The 19,210-nt window shown below is 38.2% G+C and overlaps 1 protein-coding gene across 1 annotated transcript; it reads left to right on the top strand.

Moving 5' to 3' along the window:
* Positions 1 to 568: 568 nt before the first annotated feature.
* LOC107774776 (peptide-N4-(N-acetyl-beta-glucosaminyl)asparagine amidase A-like) lies at positions 569 to 2,781 on the top strand. Its single transcript, XM_016594419.2, has one exon. It carries the CDS (start codon positions 606 to 608, stop codon positions 2,463 to 2,465), a length of 1,860 nt encoding a protein of 619 aa, XP_016449905.2. The 5' UTR covers positions 569 to 605; the 3' UTR covers positions 2,466 to 2,781.
* Positions 2,782 to 19,210: the final 16,429 nt, after the last annotated feature.

The following is a 19,210-nucleotide window of genomic DNA, read 5'->3' on the forward strand; positions in this document are numbered from 1 at the left end:
CGTAAATTAATTTAAAAGCTTGAGAATTTTTTTAAAAAAATTAAATAGTAATTTTGAGAACCTATTTGAGTTGGATGTTGAATCTTAGCCTATTATTTTTGGGCTAGTTAGTTGTAAATTGAAATATGGGCTATAAAATTTAAAAGTATGGAACTCGGTTGTTCTAATGTGAAATTTTCCCATTATTTTATAGGATACTTGTTAGTTTTCACCATTACTTTATTTCCATTAAAATTTAAATCTGAAATCTTGTGATTTTCACCCCTTCATTATCCAGTAGGTCACGATCTTGAGTGCCAAGTTTTATTCTCATATAATAGAATTGAATTCAATTCGACTTTAAGGTTTTTTGCTGACACATTGATTATAAGTTTTTAAGGTTTATTTTTTTATTTTTTTTGGATAAAATATGAGTTTAAATTTTACATGCTTAGTGCATAACTTTCTTACACTTTCATATTACCTATAAAATAACAACAAACATCCCTAAGAAATAAAATTAGTTATCTATAAAATTAGACAATAACATACTTTACATAATTAGTACATTAGCTATATATCCAATTGCATAATTGCCAACATAACATGAATCTGAGCTACCATTCATGGCTTTCTCTTTCCTCTTGTTGGCTTTTTTCTCTCTACTCCAACAACCCCTCTTTTCCACCGCAACTCTCCACAGTAGTACATCTCTCTTTAGATCACAACTCATTTCCCAGCTACACTCTTCTTCTTCAAAGAATGCCACCCCAACAACCTATTTTGAGGTCACCAAACCCATAAATCTGCCCAAAACCAAACCTTGCTCATATCTGGTCCTTCAACATGACTTTGGTTACACATATGGAAAACCCCCTGTTCTTGCTAACTACACACCCCCTTCAAATTGCCCATCTCAGAAATTTTCCAAGATTGTGCTTGAATGGAAAGCAACATGTAAAGGCAGGCAATTTGATAGAATTTTTGGTGTTTGGCTTAGTGGGGTTGAGATTTTCAGGAGTTGTACTGCTGAGCCAAGGGCTAATGGTATTATTTGGACGGTTAAGAAGGATATTACCAGGTATTACTCTTTGCTTATGACAAATCAAACTCTTGCTGTTTATATTGGGAACTTAGTTGATAGTACTTATACTGGTGTTTACAATGTGAAACTTTTTATTCACTTTTATCCTGCTGAAGAGAAACATAGTGATAATGGGCTGAATTTGGAGTATTCTTATAGACCATTTGATTCTGGGGCTGATTTGATCTTACCCATTTCAAGAAATCTGCCTTTAAATGATGGTTCGTGGTTTGAGGTTGAGAATTCTACCGATGTTCTGTCAAAGGAGTTAAAAATTCCCCAAAATGCTTATAGGGCTGTACTAGAAGTTTATGTTTCATTTCATGAGAATGATGAGTTTTGGTATAGTAATCCGCCGAATGATTACATTCGTGCGAATAACCTTAGTGATACACCAGGGAATGGAGCTTTTAGGGAAGTAGTAGTTAGTATGGACGATATGATAGTTGGTGCAGTTTGGCCTTTCACCGTGATCTATACCGGGGGTGTCAATCCCCTCTTGTGGAGACCAATAAGTGGAATTGGCTCATTTGATCTTCCTTCGTATGACATTGAAATTACGCCATTGTTAGGAAAGATTTTAGATGGAAGTATCCATAAGATTTCATTCAGTGTCACAAATGCTCTGAACGTGTGGTATATTGACGCAAATTTGCATCTTTGGTTAGATGAGAAGAGTATAAAGACAGAAGCGAAGTTATTCCAATATAGTAGTCTACCCCTTTCCTTTTCTCTTGTGACCAATTTTACAGGCATTGACGGATCTTTCCTCACAAATGCTAGTAGGTCGATCACATTGACAGGATGGGTAAAGTCATCCTATGGGAATATCACTACTAAGTCAGCTCAAAGTTTAAGTTATAGTAACTATATGGTGATGGGAAATGAAGGAAACTTGCAAATTGTGGATCAGATTATTTATTTCAATGATACTGTTGATGTCATGATGCCATCTTCGTCTGTCCAGTCTCTTGAGTCCTTTAAAAAGTTTCTGCTTCTCTTGGATACCGACAATGTAGACAAAGGAGATAGGAGCTATGCCTCAATCTCAAATATTACACTGGGATTTGATGATAAGAGGGTTAAATCTTCTGAGTTTGGATCCTCTGCCAGCCTCACGGAAAATATGCAAAAAGCACAGGGCTACATACTTGTAAAGGGCCGGTTGGTGGTTAGTGGGCTTGGGAGTACCCAACAAGTCTACAAATATAAAGACGATTCATGCTGCTACTCCAGGAACATAAGCAGCTCAAATTACACAATACATTATGATAAAGTCAGCGATAATTGCCCCAGAAACACTTCGTCTCGTTGGCCTTTCAGCTTTGGCAAATTTTGGTCTGTACCTGCTCGAAGGGTTTTTTTGGCATCTCATTTTGGTGATGTTAAAGATGGTGTCTGACATTGCTCCATTTCAATGTCTTCACTCCCTCACCACTGCAAATCCTCTACGAGGCTGCTGTCAAAGAAATTAGCAACTCTCGTGGTCTTCTAGTTACGATCAAAAGGCACTACCGCTGCCGTGCCTCTTCCATTCTTGTATTTGTTCGAATTTTTGCTGTGTGCAATAAGAGAATAGTTTCAACTGATAGCATGACCTTGGCATTTGTGTTACACCATTTTCCAAAATTAAAGTGAACTAGAACCTTGTCAGTCATGGTATTTTCCAACGAGAATGATACCAAAGTGACATTACATGCATTGCTTTGCTGGCTTGCTAACAATTATTGTCTGTGAAATTTTATTTTGCCTATTTATGTTTTTTTTTTGGTCTCTGTTTCCTACTTCATTTGATTGGGGGTTAAGTCCACCTTCAAGGAGAAAAGGGGAAAAACAGTGGAGGTTTATGGGACTTTATATAGCACAACTTGTATGGATGTTTCTATATACATCTATTCCTGAATGAATTTTACGTTTGGCTTTTAATTATTTGGGCATTTGAAGCGTATTTTTCATGTGCAGTTTGCACTTGAGGAAGGTACAGTATGTTCGTCTTCCTATCAATCAAAGAGAAACACTCTGATGGTTACGCAATGGATGCTAAAGTTTAGAACTTTGTTTTTCTCTCTCTTGCTCTTTCTTTTTCTTTCTTTCTTGGCAGGGTTTTTTGGTGTGGTGGGGGGAGATAATATCTGCATTCTTCTCTTGCTTCGCAGTTATTGTATCAACAAAAGAAAATAAATAGCTAATGAACAAGTTGGTTCTGGAAACTTACAAGATCTGGATACAGTGGGAGCAAGTATGATCTTGCTTTGCAATCTTACTTTGGAGAAGAAATGCTGAAACATAAATAAATCAGGAATTCGCCAAACTGGGAAATCATTTGGTTATCACAGAACTAATCCCCCTTAAAAAGTAATCAATCTTCTTATTGTGTCTATTTTGATTGAAAAAGAAGGGCCTGAATCCAGATTCAGTTTATACTAGGGGTATCCATATCTTTGTTGGTCCTAATAGTTGTCTTACTTTATAAGTGCTTTACACTAATATAATTTTAAGTAGTGTATTACCTCCCTCCTTGTTATACCATGCTACAAATGAAAATTGTTGTACCAGGTATTTGATTCATGGGGTAGCCAACTTCTTCCTCAGACGCGGGACTTATCGGGGTGAAGCCTGTTGTTGGTGAGGTAAGCTAGATTTGTTTTGTTAATTGGAAAACTATTAGCTGTTCTCCTGCCCTAAAGACCTTGTCATCATATTCTTAGGGAGCATTTTGTTGTCCTATTGGGCATTTGGTTGGTAGAGGCGAATACTGGAACTTTCCTAGAAATCCCACCTTGTGCTGCTTTTTTCTTTCTGCATGATACTATATGTTCCTACTTCGAGACTTTGTTCATCAAATAACTACTCTTCCATTTCAAGCTAGTTGGAGGTGTGGAACCTTGTACGCCGAGGCAACAATTGAAACTTCACTGAAGTTTTGTGTAGTATTTCAGGATGTTCATGTTAAACTGCTGAATTTAAAGGTTGTGTTATTTAGGAAACTACAAGAATTGCACATTCTCATATATTTGGTGAGCCCTTGAAATTTTGGTGGTTAATCATGTTATCCTCGATATAAAAATCCTGTCATTGCTCTTTTCGCCTTCTGATGGATGGGTGTCTCAAATCAAATAGTCACTATGGAAGTGAGGTCAATTAAAAGAAAGTGCCCTCAAACTTTCAAACAACAATTCTTCGCTACTTTACTTGAAGTGGTGGATTTCCTGAACAGATGAAAGAAGATGGGTCAATGTAGATCCTGCTAGCGTATTTGTCCACTTCCTCGAATGCAGATGAGATTAAAAGGTATATTTTATAACTGAATCTTAAGCTATATATCTATTTGTTCTTTTTGTTTGTAAACTAAGCACTTAATTAGGACATCCAATCTGCAATATACTCCCTCAGTTCAAAATTGACTGAGCTGAATGAATTTAACAGGTATTAAGAAAAGAAAGCTTGAAGTCAATAATATATTTGAGTTTATTAGGAATATGTTAATATAATAGCTGAAGGGGTTAATATCATTACAAATTCAAAATAATACTTATAAACTATTATTCCCTCCCTCCCAAACTGAATGTCCACCTTTCAGTTTTAGTTAAACTCGAAGCAATATTTACTTTTCTAACAGTCCAGTGTATTATACTACAAAAATATATGCATGCTCCTACTTCTACTTTTTATTTACTTTTCTTTCACAAAGCAAAAAAAATTATTATATTTTAGAGCCCCACACTATCCCCTGCAGGCTACCTATTTACTTTTATACGCTTCTCTTTTTTACCACATAAGTCAAACTAAGATATTAGATGATCTTTCGATTTATTGGTCTTTTTACAGAAAAGCAATCATTTTTTTCGGAATGAACTAAAATAGAAAGTTGATTTAGGGGTGAAGGGTTGGACAATATATGCTTGCTTATTCAATTTGTTGTTGCTTTTTGGGGATCATCATTTGAATATAAACAACTTGGGGTCATAGTGCGGACATATTTTTGCAATTTGGATATTCAATTATGTGCATGCTCAACTGCTGCTTTAAGTGAATTAACCAAGTGGTAGACTGGTAATGTTACTTTACCAAAATTCATTTTACTTGATTTCAATATCTAGTGCTTGTTTTTCAGGTGGAACATTATCTTATCCAGTTTTGTAAGGATTAGCAAAACCTGAAATCCTAATTTTCTTTTGGATCAGGATTTATCTTGAAAGGGCTTAAATCTGAAATACTCATTCTGCTTTTAATTCCTTGAGAGAAGATCATTATACATGGAGGCATTTGCATCCATACCCGCTTTTTGTATCACATTTTAACTTGTGCCCGCTTTGCAAAAAAAAATTGCAAGCGTGCCCGCTTTTTTGCATAACTTCAGCACACGGGGCTGAAGTAGCAAAGACAATCACGTAAAACTTTGCATTCTAGTAGCCGGGCCTGAAGCTCAGCTCTAGAGCTGAAGTTTCTGTGTTGAAACTGGGAAACTTCAGCTCTAGAGCAGTTTCTATCTAGCTACAATTTCCTCTTCTTTTTATGATTAATTATCGTGGCTGCAAGTCTGGTCGAAAGTTTCACAATATTCTGAAGGAAAACTAACCAACTTTTTATGGTTAATTATCGTGGCTGCAAGTCATGTCTTGCATTGCCACAACGTAAATAGGGCTGAAATTTTCATGTGAATATGAGTTTATCCACAGTTAGTGGTTGCTCAAGTATCTGATATTTCCAAGTTTGACAATACGCACCAGTTATCGAAATCAAAGGAAGCAACAGAACTGGATTTGCATTCATAGCTGGTATTAGGTTTTGGCAAAGAAGAAGAAAGAAGAAAAGGAGGAGGAGGCTGAATTTATTTAAAAACTGGGTACAAATTAAAAGTTTTTAAAAAAATGGGTATAGGTTAAATGGGGGCGACCAAATAGGGTGTCCCGTGCAATTTTTACTTATACATGGTATTCTACAACTTCCTCCATCCTACATTTGATTTTATACGATTATTACGGGTATGATTGAAAAAGTGATTGTTAAATATTTGGGGACCTATCAAAGGTTAATGTAAATTGGAAGATTGACTGGACAGTAGAATTCAAGATGAGATCTGATTAAACCTAATCTTGCCTCTTCCTCCCCCCCTCAAAAGTCCATCCTCATGGAGGAGTTAGGCATGACTCCAACCTGTGTATTCCAAAAATAACAATTACACGGATGAGGACATAAACCTCAGAACAGACCTTAAAGAAGAGACATCATTTTCCCTCTACAAGATGTATGTATGTATATATTTGACAATGGATTTATGGAGTATATTTAATTTTTCGTATTGGATCTGAATAAGAAAAGCTTCAATAAATGATAATTAACTGTCACATTGACATGTCATACTCTGGAGTTTGTCTGGTCAAACAAAAACTATTCAGTTAAGGGTGTATTGTGGGCCGGGCCTAGCCCAAGACTGGTTCGGGGCCGTGTGCAAACGGGCCGGTCTCAAGCGGTCCAAAAAGCCCACAATGGGCCGGTCCTCACCAAAAAGCCCGTGAGCCCGGGACCGTTTAGCCCGGGCCTGGGCCGGTTCAACCTGACCAAACGGGCCCAACGGCTATTTATTATTATTTTTTTTAAAAAGGTCCAACGATCAGAATTTTAAATGTAGCCGTTGGCCTGCATTTTTAGCTGTTTGGCACTTTCAAAAATATCCATTTGGCCCCCAAACTTTGTTTTAACCCCAAATTTTTTATAATTATACTTTTTCCCTATTCTCAACTATAAATACCCCCTCATTCTTTCATTTTTACTCACAAATTCATCAATCTCTCTCTAATTTTCTTCTATAATTGCTTACTTTATTATTGCAATTTCGTGAAAAATTGTGAAGTTGGTGAATTAAAGTATTCAAGTCTTCAACGATATTCAATTTTCAAGAAGTTGTTCGTCAATTCGGTAAACTCGTTCCAACTCTTAAGTTTTAATATTATAGTTTTGTTTGTTTTAGTTAGTATAATTATAGTTAATATGGACTTTTCTTTGGAAAAAATATTTAGTGGTAAGGGTAAGGGAAAATTTAAAATTGGTGAATCTAGTCGCCAAGCTACTACTCTTCCCCCGGCTCCCCGACCCAGACCTGTTACCCGTCTTCCTCCACCTGTTATTCTTGATAGTGATAACCCTTGTTTTCAATTTTCCGATAGTCAATTTTGCCATGATGTTGTACCAGGGTCAACAATTAAATGAAAAAGTTATGAATGCTCTTTATCCTAATCAAACTATCTTTGAAAATGATGAGGAAAATGAAACACAACCGGATTTAGATGATACACCTACTAGTTCTGTTAATAACCCAACTGATGCCCCGCCTGACACTCCTGTAGTAACCCCTACTTTTAATAGACAACATTCTAAACGGCCCGAAACATCTCTTGTTTGGTACGTTTTTAGTCAACTAAGAGAACAAAATAAGGCTAAGTATAAAACTTGTGGGTCTTTGATGGCTCATAAGCTTTCATTTGAAAAAATCTGGCTTTATCTCTAGGGTGTGTCTTTATGTGTCTAGCCAAAGTACCCGTACCGCTACGGTCTCCAGTATATTTATGAGCCATCAAAGACCCACAAGTTTTACACTTAGCCTTATTTTGATCTCTTAATTAAGTAAAAAAGTGTCAAACAAGAGATGTTTTGCACCGTCTAGAAGGTTGTCTATTAAAAGAAAGAAAGTGTATAACAAGCTATAAACCTTATCACGTAATTCATCATCTAGTTCTAAGGTTTTCAGCTATTGAAGCTTGCAATTTGGAGCGATATGACCAAATTTTCCACACTTATAACACTTAATATCAGCAAGATCTCGCTTAGATCTATTCTTCGTAAATCGCGTAGATTTACGATGAGCTTTTCTAGCATCACATTCTTCCTTAGATCTATATCTAGATCTCTTTTTCTTGTACGAGTTATCAAGGTTTGGATACCGGTACTAGACTTGAAGAGGTAGATATACCTCAAAACCTTGATTTGTTAAATAAATGGACGATTCCTAAAGTTTCCATAAAAACCATCTATGATTATGGTTGGTTTGATAAACTTTCTTCAAAACAATTGATAAAAACGACTGAACAGTCTTTGACGCTAAATTTTTTCGAACAGATTATTCGTTTGTTAAACAAACACGATATAGATTTATATAAACATCATTATAATTATTTAGTATATATGTATATTATAGATATAGATATAGTATATATAATATATATAAGCTATATATTATATAAGGCAATATATAATTATATATACATACTATATATACTATATATATTTATATAGCTATATATAAGCAATTTATATTAGTATATACATATATAAAAAAATTCAAAAAAATAATAGCCTGGAACGAAAAAGCCCGTTTAGGCCCATGAGCCCGACCCATTTAGTCCGGGACCATGTGGGCTTAGGCCCATAGTGGGCCGGTTCCATCCATTTGGACCGTTTGGCCCGGACCGTTTAGCCCATTTAGGCCCGGGCCCGGCCCAGAATACAACCTTATATTCAGTTGCGAGCTTCCGCTGTGAACTCTTACACATCAGTATTTTGGTAAGTCTATATGATCATGGTTACTCCTTTTGGGCATGGCTTATAATACATCTATATCTATATATCTATCTATATAAAGTTGGGAATTGACAATGTGATGTGACACCTCTTATATGCTAGAATAGCCATTTATCTTTTTTTCTCTTTTTTTTGGCCTTTTCTCTTTGTCTTCTAATTTATTTTATTTTCAAAAATCTAAAAGTGTCTAAATGTTCCCTAATTAATGAGAAAAACACGTCCCTATCGGGTTACATCCGTTAAAAATTAAGGATGATGCATTAAGTAAAAGGAAGATGAAAAGAGAAACTTTTTCTTTTCCAAAACAGTTTATTTTACCATATATAACAATAGGCTTGTAGTATTTGTAACCAATAACAATAGGTCATCTCCGTAACTTTGTCTGCTCTTCTTCTCAAATGATTTTTTTTTTAACATAAGACAAACAGAGATTATCTCATAATTCTTTTGAAAGTGTTATCTGTAATGAGAAGGATCAAGTGACATATATTTCTTTACAACGTAAAAGGCTTTATGAAAAGGTGTAATTTCTCATACATGAGAGTGTCCAAAAACAACAACAATTATATGGAGAAAAAAAATCATATTTTTGTACTGAAGATGAGATATTCTTCCACTGTTACTGAAGAGGAGAAGGTGAGAGGCCGGTGAGAGAAGAAGGAAGAAGAATTGAGGTAGGAATTAAATAGAAAAAAAAAAAGAAGGTAAGAGAATAGCAAATCCGACGCCAACAAACCGACTTTTTTTTCTTCTGTTTCTTCTTTTATTTTTTCACAAGATTTTTTCTGTTTTATTTTTTCTTATGTATTTTTAATAAAAGTTAGTGTTCTTAGCATTTAATTTGGAATGCTATAGTAACTAAAAAAACTAATAGTTCAATATTTTTTAAGTTAGAATCTCAATTTTCAAAAGGTCTCCCTAAAACTAGCTAGATGACAAATAATATTTACAGATATGCTATCAAACGATTGAAGCCCTTGAGCTTTTAACAAAGATGATAAAAGAAATTAAGAATGGAAAGACTCCTTTGGACAGCAGCAATTTGAGCATAAAAACACTTTTGACAAGATAAATTAAAAATATCAACTTTCTTTTTAATGCTTTTATAGTTTCTCATTTGTCAAAGTTTTGACAAGAAAAAAGGATCATTTTAAAAATACATAGTACAAATTAAGAAAAGAGTAACAGAAGAAGTAATTACTCAATTATTTAATGTTCATTTGGTTACATGAAATTTGCAATTGCTATAGAAATGAGTGAAAGTGGATGATCATTTACTAGAAAACAATAACTTTTTTAGGTTTAGCACTAACAGAAAAATTGTGGATTAATAATATGGAATGTTTTCTAATTGAAGGTATATATTTGCGAATATAGATTAAAATATAAGTATATCTCAGCTATATATTGGCTTTAATAGGACCACGCGAAGTGCGGATAAATTGACTAGTTGTATGACTAATTAAGGCAACCTAGTCTAGGGAGAATACAGCAGAGACCCAAAATTATCTGCAATCAAGTAATTTTGCATTCAATTAGTCAAATTAGTTCAAAGCCATGAGAAGTGTTTTCTGTTTTCAGCATTTTAGGTATTACGTTTGTGAAAGTTATTAGATTGTGATGTATGGAGTTGAACTCTGTAAGTAACTACATGTTAAATCGACTAACAAGGTTTAAAATGAAATGATATATGTTTTTAACATTGAATTAAAGAAAAGTCAAGGGAGAATACTGTGTAACCTAAGAATCCATCTGTATTTTGATTCATGCCAGACATTAGTGTAAGTAAAATATTAAATTTGAGTTAAATTTTCTCCTGCCAATTTCTTCATTCAAAATTGTCATTGATTTAATGTGTTGAGGGCAAGAGATGTAACAGTTGAATCATTCTCTCCAAGGTAGGAAAGGGAGAGGGTGGTAAAAAGAAAGGGGTGGGTATTCTTGATTGCTCAAGTTTTTTATTTTTCTTTATATGTTCAAGTTGATAGGTTAATTACTTAATTTTGAACTCTGTAAAGTTGAAAGAAAAACTGCTTATTTATCATTGGATGATTTGTTACATCCTCAATCAAGATTCTAGGCCATGATATACTTCTGTTGAAGTTGCTAAGAGCATCAATTTTGACAAGGTTGAGTATCATGCATGCAAATGAGGCAACTAAAATTGTAACTCAAAGAGTGCAAATTATATATACTAGTTTTTCGACACGTGCATTGCACGTGTATGTGTCACGATCCTAACTCCGAACTCGGTCGTGATGACGCCTCTCGTGAAGACAAGGCCAGCCAGACCAAAACAGAACACCTCATTTAAACAGTTAAATACCATAAATAGTTCTAAAACATGATATAATAACCATAATTAGCGGAAATAACGATAACAATAGTAGAAACCATCCCGATACAACCCAAATCGGAGTGTCACAAGTCATGAGCAACTAAGAATTCTGATACGAGTCTACTAGATATAATATCTGATACAATTGTTCGAAGAATATAAAAGTAATAAGATAAGGGAGGCACGAGGGCTGCGGACGCCAACAGCTACCTCGTAGTCTCCGAAAACACTACCTGGACTGGGAGGATCAACTCTCAGGAGCGGACTCTGCGATGCCTGAATCTGCACACATGGTGCAGGGAGTAATGTGAGTACTCCGACTCAGTGAGTAATAATAAAAAATAATGGCTGAAAGTAAGAAAACACGTAAAGGCACAAAGCAATTCGATATCAAGCAGTAAGATCACTTAAAGCAGTAAATCCATGAAGAAGTCAAATGAAATTCCTTTAAACCAAGTAAAACAAGTAATTTAGTAGGTAAATAACAAGTAGAAATCCGCCCCTCGGGCACAGTAATAATCACTCAGAACAGTATCAGCCCCTCGGGCTCACTCTCAGTACAATATCAGTCCCTCGGGCTCACTCTCAGTACAGTATCAGCCCATCGGGCTCACTCTCAAATCATGATGGGTACCCGCGCTCACTGTGGAGTGCAGACTCCGGAGGGGCCCCTTACGACCCAAGCGCTATATCAAGCCGCCTCATGGCGTGTAAAAGTATCTCAGGCCCTCGGCCTCATATCACTCACAATATCTTCACATATGGCCCTCGGCCTCACTCAGTCCGAAAATAATCACAAGCCCCTCGGGCATTAGTAAAACAGTAGTTCTCAGCCCAAAACATCATTTAGAAATATCATTTAAGTTTCAAATATGAATAAAAGTGCCTGAGTTTGTAAAACAGTAAATATCAACAGGACTGAGTTTAAGTAATAAGTCAAACAGTTAGGAATTAGTGATAAAAATCATCAGAGGGTTCAAATAGTTGGCACGAAGCCCAAACATGACAATCAGCCCAAATCGTGATGATAACAAATAAGTTTCAATCAAATACGCGGTAAAATCATCAATCGGGACGGACCAAGTCACAATTTCCAATAGTAAACGACTCCACGCTCATCCTCAGTGCGTGTCTCACCTTAATATAGCACTACGATGTGCAATTCGGGGTTTCAAACCCTCAGGGCATCATTTACAATCATTACTCACCTCGAACCGGCTACAACGCTAGCTCGCGACGCCTTTGCCCCTAGAATCGGCCTCCACACGCGTCAAATCTATCCAAAATCAGAACGAATACATCACAATATGCTAAGGGAACAAAACTTAAGCGAAAACAATCGAAAAATATCGAAAATCCCGAAATTAGCAAAACCCGAGCCCCGGGCCCACTTCTCGAAACTCAGAAATTAACATCAGTGAAATCCTCATCCTCTCACGAGTTCATACATATCAAATTTACCAAAATCCGACCTCATATCGTCACTCAAATTCTAAAAATTCACTCTTCAATTTCAAGCCCTAATTCCTCAATTTTTAGGCTAAATTCCATGATTAATTAGGTGGAATTCACACAAGAATCTAGTATTGAGTCCAAAACTCTTACCTCCAAGTGATTCCCGTTGATTCGCTCTTCAATTCTTCTCAAAAGCTCCAAAAATTGCTCAACAATGGAGAAAATAGACCAAAAATCGCGAAACCCATCTTTTAAACATTCTGCCCAGGCATAACCGCACTTGCGGTCCAAAAATCTGTTTTGCGGTACCGCATATGCGGTCAACTCATCCGCTTCTGCAGAATTCATTAAAACCAACCTCAACCGCATCTGCGGTCACCTCGTCGCATCTGTGACTACGCAGGTGCGGTCCATATACCGCATCTGCAGCTCCTGGATCTACTCCTCCAAACCGCATCTGCGCCTTCCCTTCCGCACGTGCGACACCGCACCTGCGGTCCCCAAACCGCAGGTGCGAAAACACCAGAACCAGCAAAATCTGAAGCTGCAATCAACATCAAACTTCTCCGTTAACCACCCAAAATCATCCCGAGGCCCCCGGGACGTCAACCAATAGCACAAATATGACCCAATATGTTATTCAAACTTGTTCCAATCATCAAAACACCTCAAACGACATCAAATCTACCAAATCACATCGAATTCAAGCCTAAGTTTCCAAAAATCTTCCGAAATACGTTTTTGATCAAAAACCCAACCAAACCACGTCCGAATGACCTGAAATTTTACACACTCATCCCAAATGACATAATGAAGCTACTGCAGCTCTCGGAATTCCATTCCGACCTCTATATTAAAATCTCGCCTATCAACCAGAAAACGCTTAAATCTCAATTTCGCCAATTCAAGCCTAAATCTTCCACAGACTTCCAAAATGCATTCCGATCACGCTCCTAAGTCATAAATCACCTATCGGAGCTAACCAAATCATAAAAATTCCAATCCGAGATCATATACAAACAAGTCAAATATTGGTCAAACCTTTCAAATTTCAAGCTTCAAACTGGGAACTGCTCTTCCAAGTTTATTCCGATTATACTGCAAACCAAAACCAACGATTTACATAAGTCATAATACATCACACGGGGCAAGTCATGCCCGAAAACTGGCGATCAAAGTGCAAAAGCTCAAAACGACCAGTCGGGTCGTTACATCCTCCCCCACTTAACATACGTTCGTCCTCTAACGTGCCCCAGAGTTGTTCTAAAAGCCAACCAATTGCTGAATAACCTTACCATGCATATACCCGGGGGTGATCCCACGTCACCCTATCTCATATAGGTCCGATAACACAATGAAACTGCATTTCCACATTCCAACCTAGCCCATAAGCCTTAGAGCCACATTCCACTTCTGAAATAATTCACATGATTAGAATCTCACATCTATCTTCAGAATAAGCCCGAACCAGCTGTAACCAACCATACCTACAACCTCGGATGCCATTTCATGATAAACCACATAACTCGAATGCTTGTATCGATAGCTTCTATTCACAACAGCTGCCCACAACAACCGAATACTGGTAGGAAGCCTCTTATCAACTAAAATCTCATTCCAACACCTTTATATACTGCCAATGATAAATGAAACACAATAATTCACAATCATTTCTCAGATCAACCATTCCTGAAGCCACTTCTCTTTTGGTAAAGACCATAACAAATTTTTGAGCCGAACCTCGATATTACCCTTTCAACATGCTGAAATCAAACCCGTTTGCAGTCATTAAAGATCCCGACGACCTCATCTAATCCAACACAACTACTCTGGTGACATTGACACATCAACACAGAATAAAGCCATGATTTGTGCAATCCGTGCACCACAATACGAACTTACTCAAATCATGAAATGACTCAAATGAAAGAGTTGTACCTCAAGCTCACCAGTACCGCCACAACACAAGGCTGAGAACCCGTCTCGCATCATAGGAACATAACACACAAATCTAACCCGCAAGGTCATACCTCCACATAACTTCGCTGCGATGCGTGATCCTATCCAACACTGCTCTATATGAACCACCTCAAGTCACTATGCTCGAAATCGATAACCGCGCACAATTTGATGTCTGGAACCAAAGCAAATCATCATACCCACGGTAGAGCAAATAACCTATATCACACCAACCTGAAAGGACATAACCAATACACCATTCACCGATCAACACCCAATTTCTCTTCCCGCTCGACTTCCACTATGAAACCCCAATCGAACCGCACCATAGGTGCCTATAACCAACGGATTACAACACCTCGCACCACATAAAGGTATCTCATAGATCTCCCCAGATTACTAATAAGCTCAATAACAATCGAATCAACACATACCTTAACAATAAAATTCGGAGCCAACCAAGCAGACTCAAAATTAGAACACGCATCCGCGTTGGCCTGCCAACGAACTCCTTCTCATGAAAATTCTGGAGCTGCTCTTCAACTCTTTTAACTCTGCCGGTGCCATATGATACGATACTCGGCATCGAATCAATACGAAAATCAACAACCTTGCCTGGAGATATGCCCGGGCACAAGAAACACATTCGAAGAGTCCCTCACTACCGGAACTGAATCAATGGTAGAAGCCTCTACATTAACATCCATCACGAAAGCCCAAATAAGAAAAGACAATCCTTCCCAGCCGTTCGCTGGGTCTTTGAAATATAAAACCACTTCAATAGGACATAATCCGTCGAACCTCGCCACTCAATCCGTGGCATTTCCGGCATAGCCAACAGCGCCAGCTTAGCGCAATAGTCTAGAATGACATAACACGGAGACAACCAGTCTGAACCCACTATCACATCCAAAATCTAACATACCAAGCACAAAAGATCCGCTCGGGTCTCCAAACCCTAATAGTCACTAAACAGTATCGACACACACGACCCACAACCACAACATAGTCTGAACATGAGAACTCCCAGTCTCTAACGCCATATAGCACACGAATCACCATACCCGATCTGAATTTCCGATGTCCGAATACATACCACACCTATTAATACCCAATCATTCCACGAGAGATACTCTAAAATTCTTCTGTGCCGCCAAGCAAACTCGAATTTCAGCAGTAGATCTAACAAGAAGGTGCTACAATACTATCGAAGTACCATCAACTTAATCACATTGCCTTTCCTGAAACATATACCCTCGTCAAATCACTCCAATTAGCAATACCACTTCCTTAATCACCTGAAGATCACCCCCTAATCATCTGAAGCTCATTTCTCTAATCATTTGAAACTGCCCGTGCTGCCTAAGAAATTTATGGCCTTCCGTTCAGAACTGAACCATAACCTTACACACGCGATTCTCAATCCTTCACAACATACCGCATAACCCGTACCATCCTAGGATAACCATGAGAACTTCATATCCCTTTCGAACCACAAGCAACTATGCATTCCACTAGCCAAGAACTCCCCATTGATCCCATTTAGAAGAGAGCCACTATACCTCCCATGCTCCTCGTACCAATAGGAAAATTATACCTCCCTAACTGTGGTGGAAACCATCTAGAACTCCCCGAATTCCTTTTGCACAACACTAACTCATCAGGACTGAATCCTTCTAACTCAACCAAGCTACGCATGTCACTAAAACCCAAAAAAATTGCCGCGAACACATGCAGAGACTCGTTACCTTGAAAACACCCAATGAACTAATCATATTCTTACCATACCGATCTGGTCTACTACCACACTATCCCATCTATTCGAGTTTCCCTCTGATCTACCGTTAGCTTGACACTTCTGCTTGCTACAACGCCACAATTCCTCAACCCAGGCTCACCACACTGTCTAAGGCTCATAAGCCGCTGAGTACTCTCTTAAATGTTTTCAAAAGCACCACGTTTAAAATACCTACCCCGAAGGGACTTCATGCGAATTTGGAACCATTACCTTCCTAATACTGATATATAGAATCCCATAGTTAATATAGAAAGCACCACAAGTCTTGACATCTTCCAAATGAAATCTCAGTTCCTAACCACATATGCAACTTTAAAATACCCAATTGCTACATGTAGAATCTTGAACACATTAGAACCATTCTCGAGAGTCATTCACTCTATTCAAACTACAATTAGTCTGATCAAATGAACCGAACTACCCATGCCTCATTGGCACTCCGACACCGCAGAATGTAACCTCATCCCAATGCAACCAAGCAACTTCCTGCTCTATGCACCAAGAATTCTTACCAATAACAACTCAAGACATCCCATGATTCTCACACACCTACGAAGCATAATATAATCTTCGTCAAAATTTTCCTTTACTCGAGCCATCCTCGGTCTCAATTTTCGCACGCCATAACTGATTCACCAACACACCTCAAACTGGAACCAACATAGCACCCAACCATGCAATCACCTAATCAATGGAAGACTCCCCCACTTGGCTCGAAGCCATAGATCAACACGCACTCAATAACTCATAACGATTATATTCTATTGATACCATGACACCATAGTGAGATTAAACTCAAATCTTTTATAAGCTTGTGGAAACACAGATCATCTAGAATTTTAACTCTTCTGCAAATCTCGCATTCCACTCTCGCAACAGTTACACCCACTCTCTAAGCGACCCAATTTAAGTTGCAACACATATCCTTCACTCGCAAATGAGATCTTCTAACAGACACATAAGGATCACACAACCCCAGAACACTTCGCAGGAGATAACCCACCTGCTTTGCCTTCAATTAACATTTCTGTATACCTCCCACTGTCATAAACTTTACGTAGTCACTTAGTTTTCCTGAGCCTAAACTCATACCGCAACATGAAATTTACTTCACTACCAACTAGGAAACATGAAAAGATTCTTCACACGCCCACAACTCGAGGCTATACCTCGAACCAAAATGGAATTCAAATACCTAATAGTTCTTTTATCCTCCAGCGGACCTTTCTCGTCGCTTCTAAATCATATGGATATGTCTCGCAATACTAACATACTCATCACATAGCCATCCAGTCGTCGCTTCCACTAATAGGGGCAATACAGAACATATAAGTTCAAAAACACTTACTCACACAATCAGCACCTCGGTGCTCAAGCCATAGGCAAAGATCCGGCCTCAAGTCCTCCAGACTGGACCAACATCAACTCACAGAGATCACATTTTGCCCCTCGATCGGGGAAATCACAAGACATCGATGTATATCTGATACTGAGCACTCATGCGCACACACGAACGCGTAAAAGGAATTCAAAGAGTTACATTTCAAGCTGAATCAAGGACGCACGATAAGAATTCAAGAATGTGAGGTTTTTCCTAAAGGTTCTGCAGCCTCTCGAGGATAAATACAGACGTCTCTGTACCGATCCGCGAGACTCTACTAAACCTGCTCATGACTCGTGAGACCTATGTAACTTAGGCTCTGATACCAACTTGTCACGACCCTAACCCCGAACGCGGTCGTGATGGCGCCTCTCGTGAAGACAAGGACATCCAGACCAAAACAGAACACCTTATTTAAACAGTTAAATATCATAAATAGTTCTAAAACATGATATAAGAACCATAATTAGCAGAAATAATGATAACAACAGTAGAAACCATCCCGACACAACCCAAACCGGGGTGTCACAAGTCATGAGCAACTAAGGATTCTGATACGAGTCTACTAAGTGTAATATCTGATACAATTGTTTGAAAAATATAAAAGTAATAAGATAAGGGAGGCACGGGGGTTGCGGACGCCAACAACTACCTCGTAGTCTCTGAAAACACTGCCTGGATTAGGAGGATCAGCTCTCAGAAGCGGACTCTGCGATGCCTGAAACTGCACACATAGTGCAGAAAGTAATGTGAGTACTCCGACTCAGTGAGTAATAATCATAAATAATGGCTAAAAGCAAGAAAACACGTAAAGGCACTAAGCAATTCTATATCAAGTAGTAAGATCACTTAAAGCAGTAAATCCATGAAGAAGTCAAATGAAATTCCTTTAAACCAAGTAAAACAGGTAATTTAGCATGTAAATAACAAGTAGAAATTCGCCCCTCGGGCACAGTAATATTCACTCAGAACAGTATCAGCCCCTCGGGATTACTCTCAGTACAATATCAGCCCCTCAGTCTCACTCTCAGTATAGTATCAGCCTCTCGGGCTCACTCTCAGTATAGTATCAGCCCCTCGGGCTCACTCTCAAATAATGATGGGTACCCGCGCTCACTGTGGGGGTGCAAACTCCGGAGGGGCCCCTTACGGCCCAAGCGCTGTATCAAGCCGCCTCGTGGCATATAAAAGTATCTTAGGCCCTTGGCCTCATATCACTTATGGCCCTCGGCCTCACTCAGTCTGAAAATCATCACAAGCCCCTCGGGCATTAGTAAAATAGTAGTTCTCAGCCCAAAACATCATTTAGAAATATCATTTAGATTTCAACTATTAATAAAAGTGGCTGAGTTTGTAAAACAGTAAATATCAACAGGACTGAGTTCAAGTAATAAGTCAAACAGTGAGGAATTAGTGATAAAAATCCCCGGAGGGTTCAAATAGTTGGCACGAAGCCCAAACATGGTAATCAACCCAAATTGTGATGATAACAAATAAGTTTCAGTCAAATACGCGATAAAATCATCAATCGGGACGGACCAAATCACAATCCCCAATAGTAAACGACTCCACGCTCATCCTCAGCGCGTGTCTCACCTCAATATAGCACTACGATGTGCAATCCGGGGTTTCAAAACC

The sequence above is a fragment of the Nicotiana tabacum genome, chromosome 8, assembly GCF_000715075.1.
Source record: "Nicotiana tabacum cultivar K326 chromosome 8, ASM71507v2, whole genome shotgun sequence".
Classification (NCBI taxonomy): Eukaryota; Viridiplantae; Streptophyta; class Magnoliopsida; order Solanales; family Solanaceae; genus Nicotiana; species Nicotiana tabacum.

Excerpts from the sequence above, each read along its gene's own strand:
- LOC107774776 (XM_016594419.2), top strand. The coding sequence starts at position 606 with ATGGCTTTCTCTTTCCTCTTGTTGGCTTTTTTCTCTCTACTCCAACAA.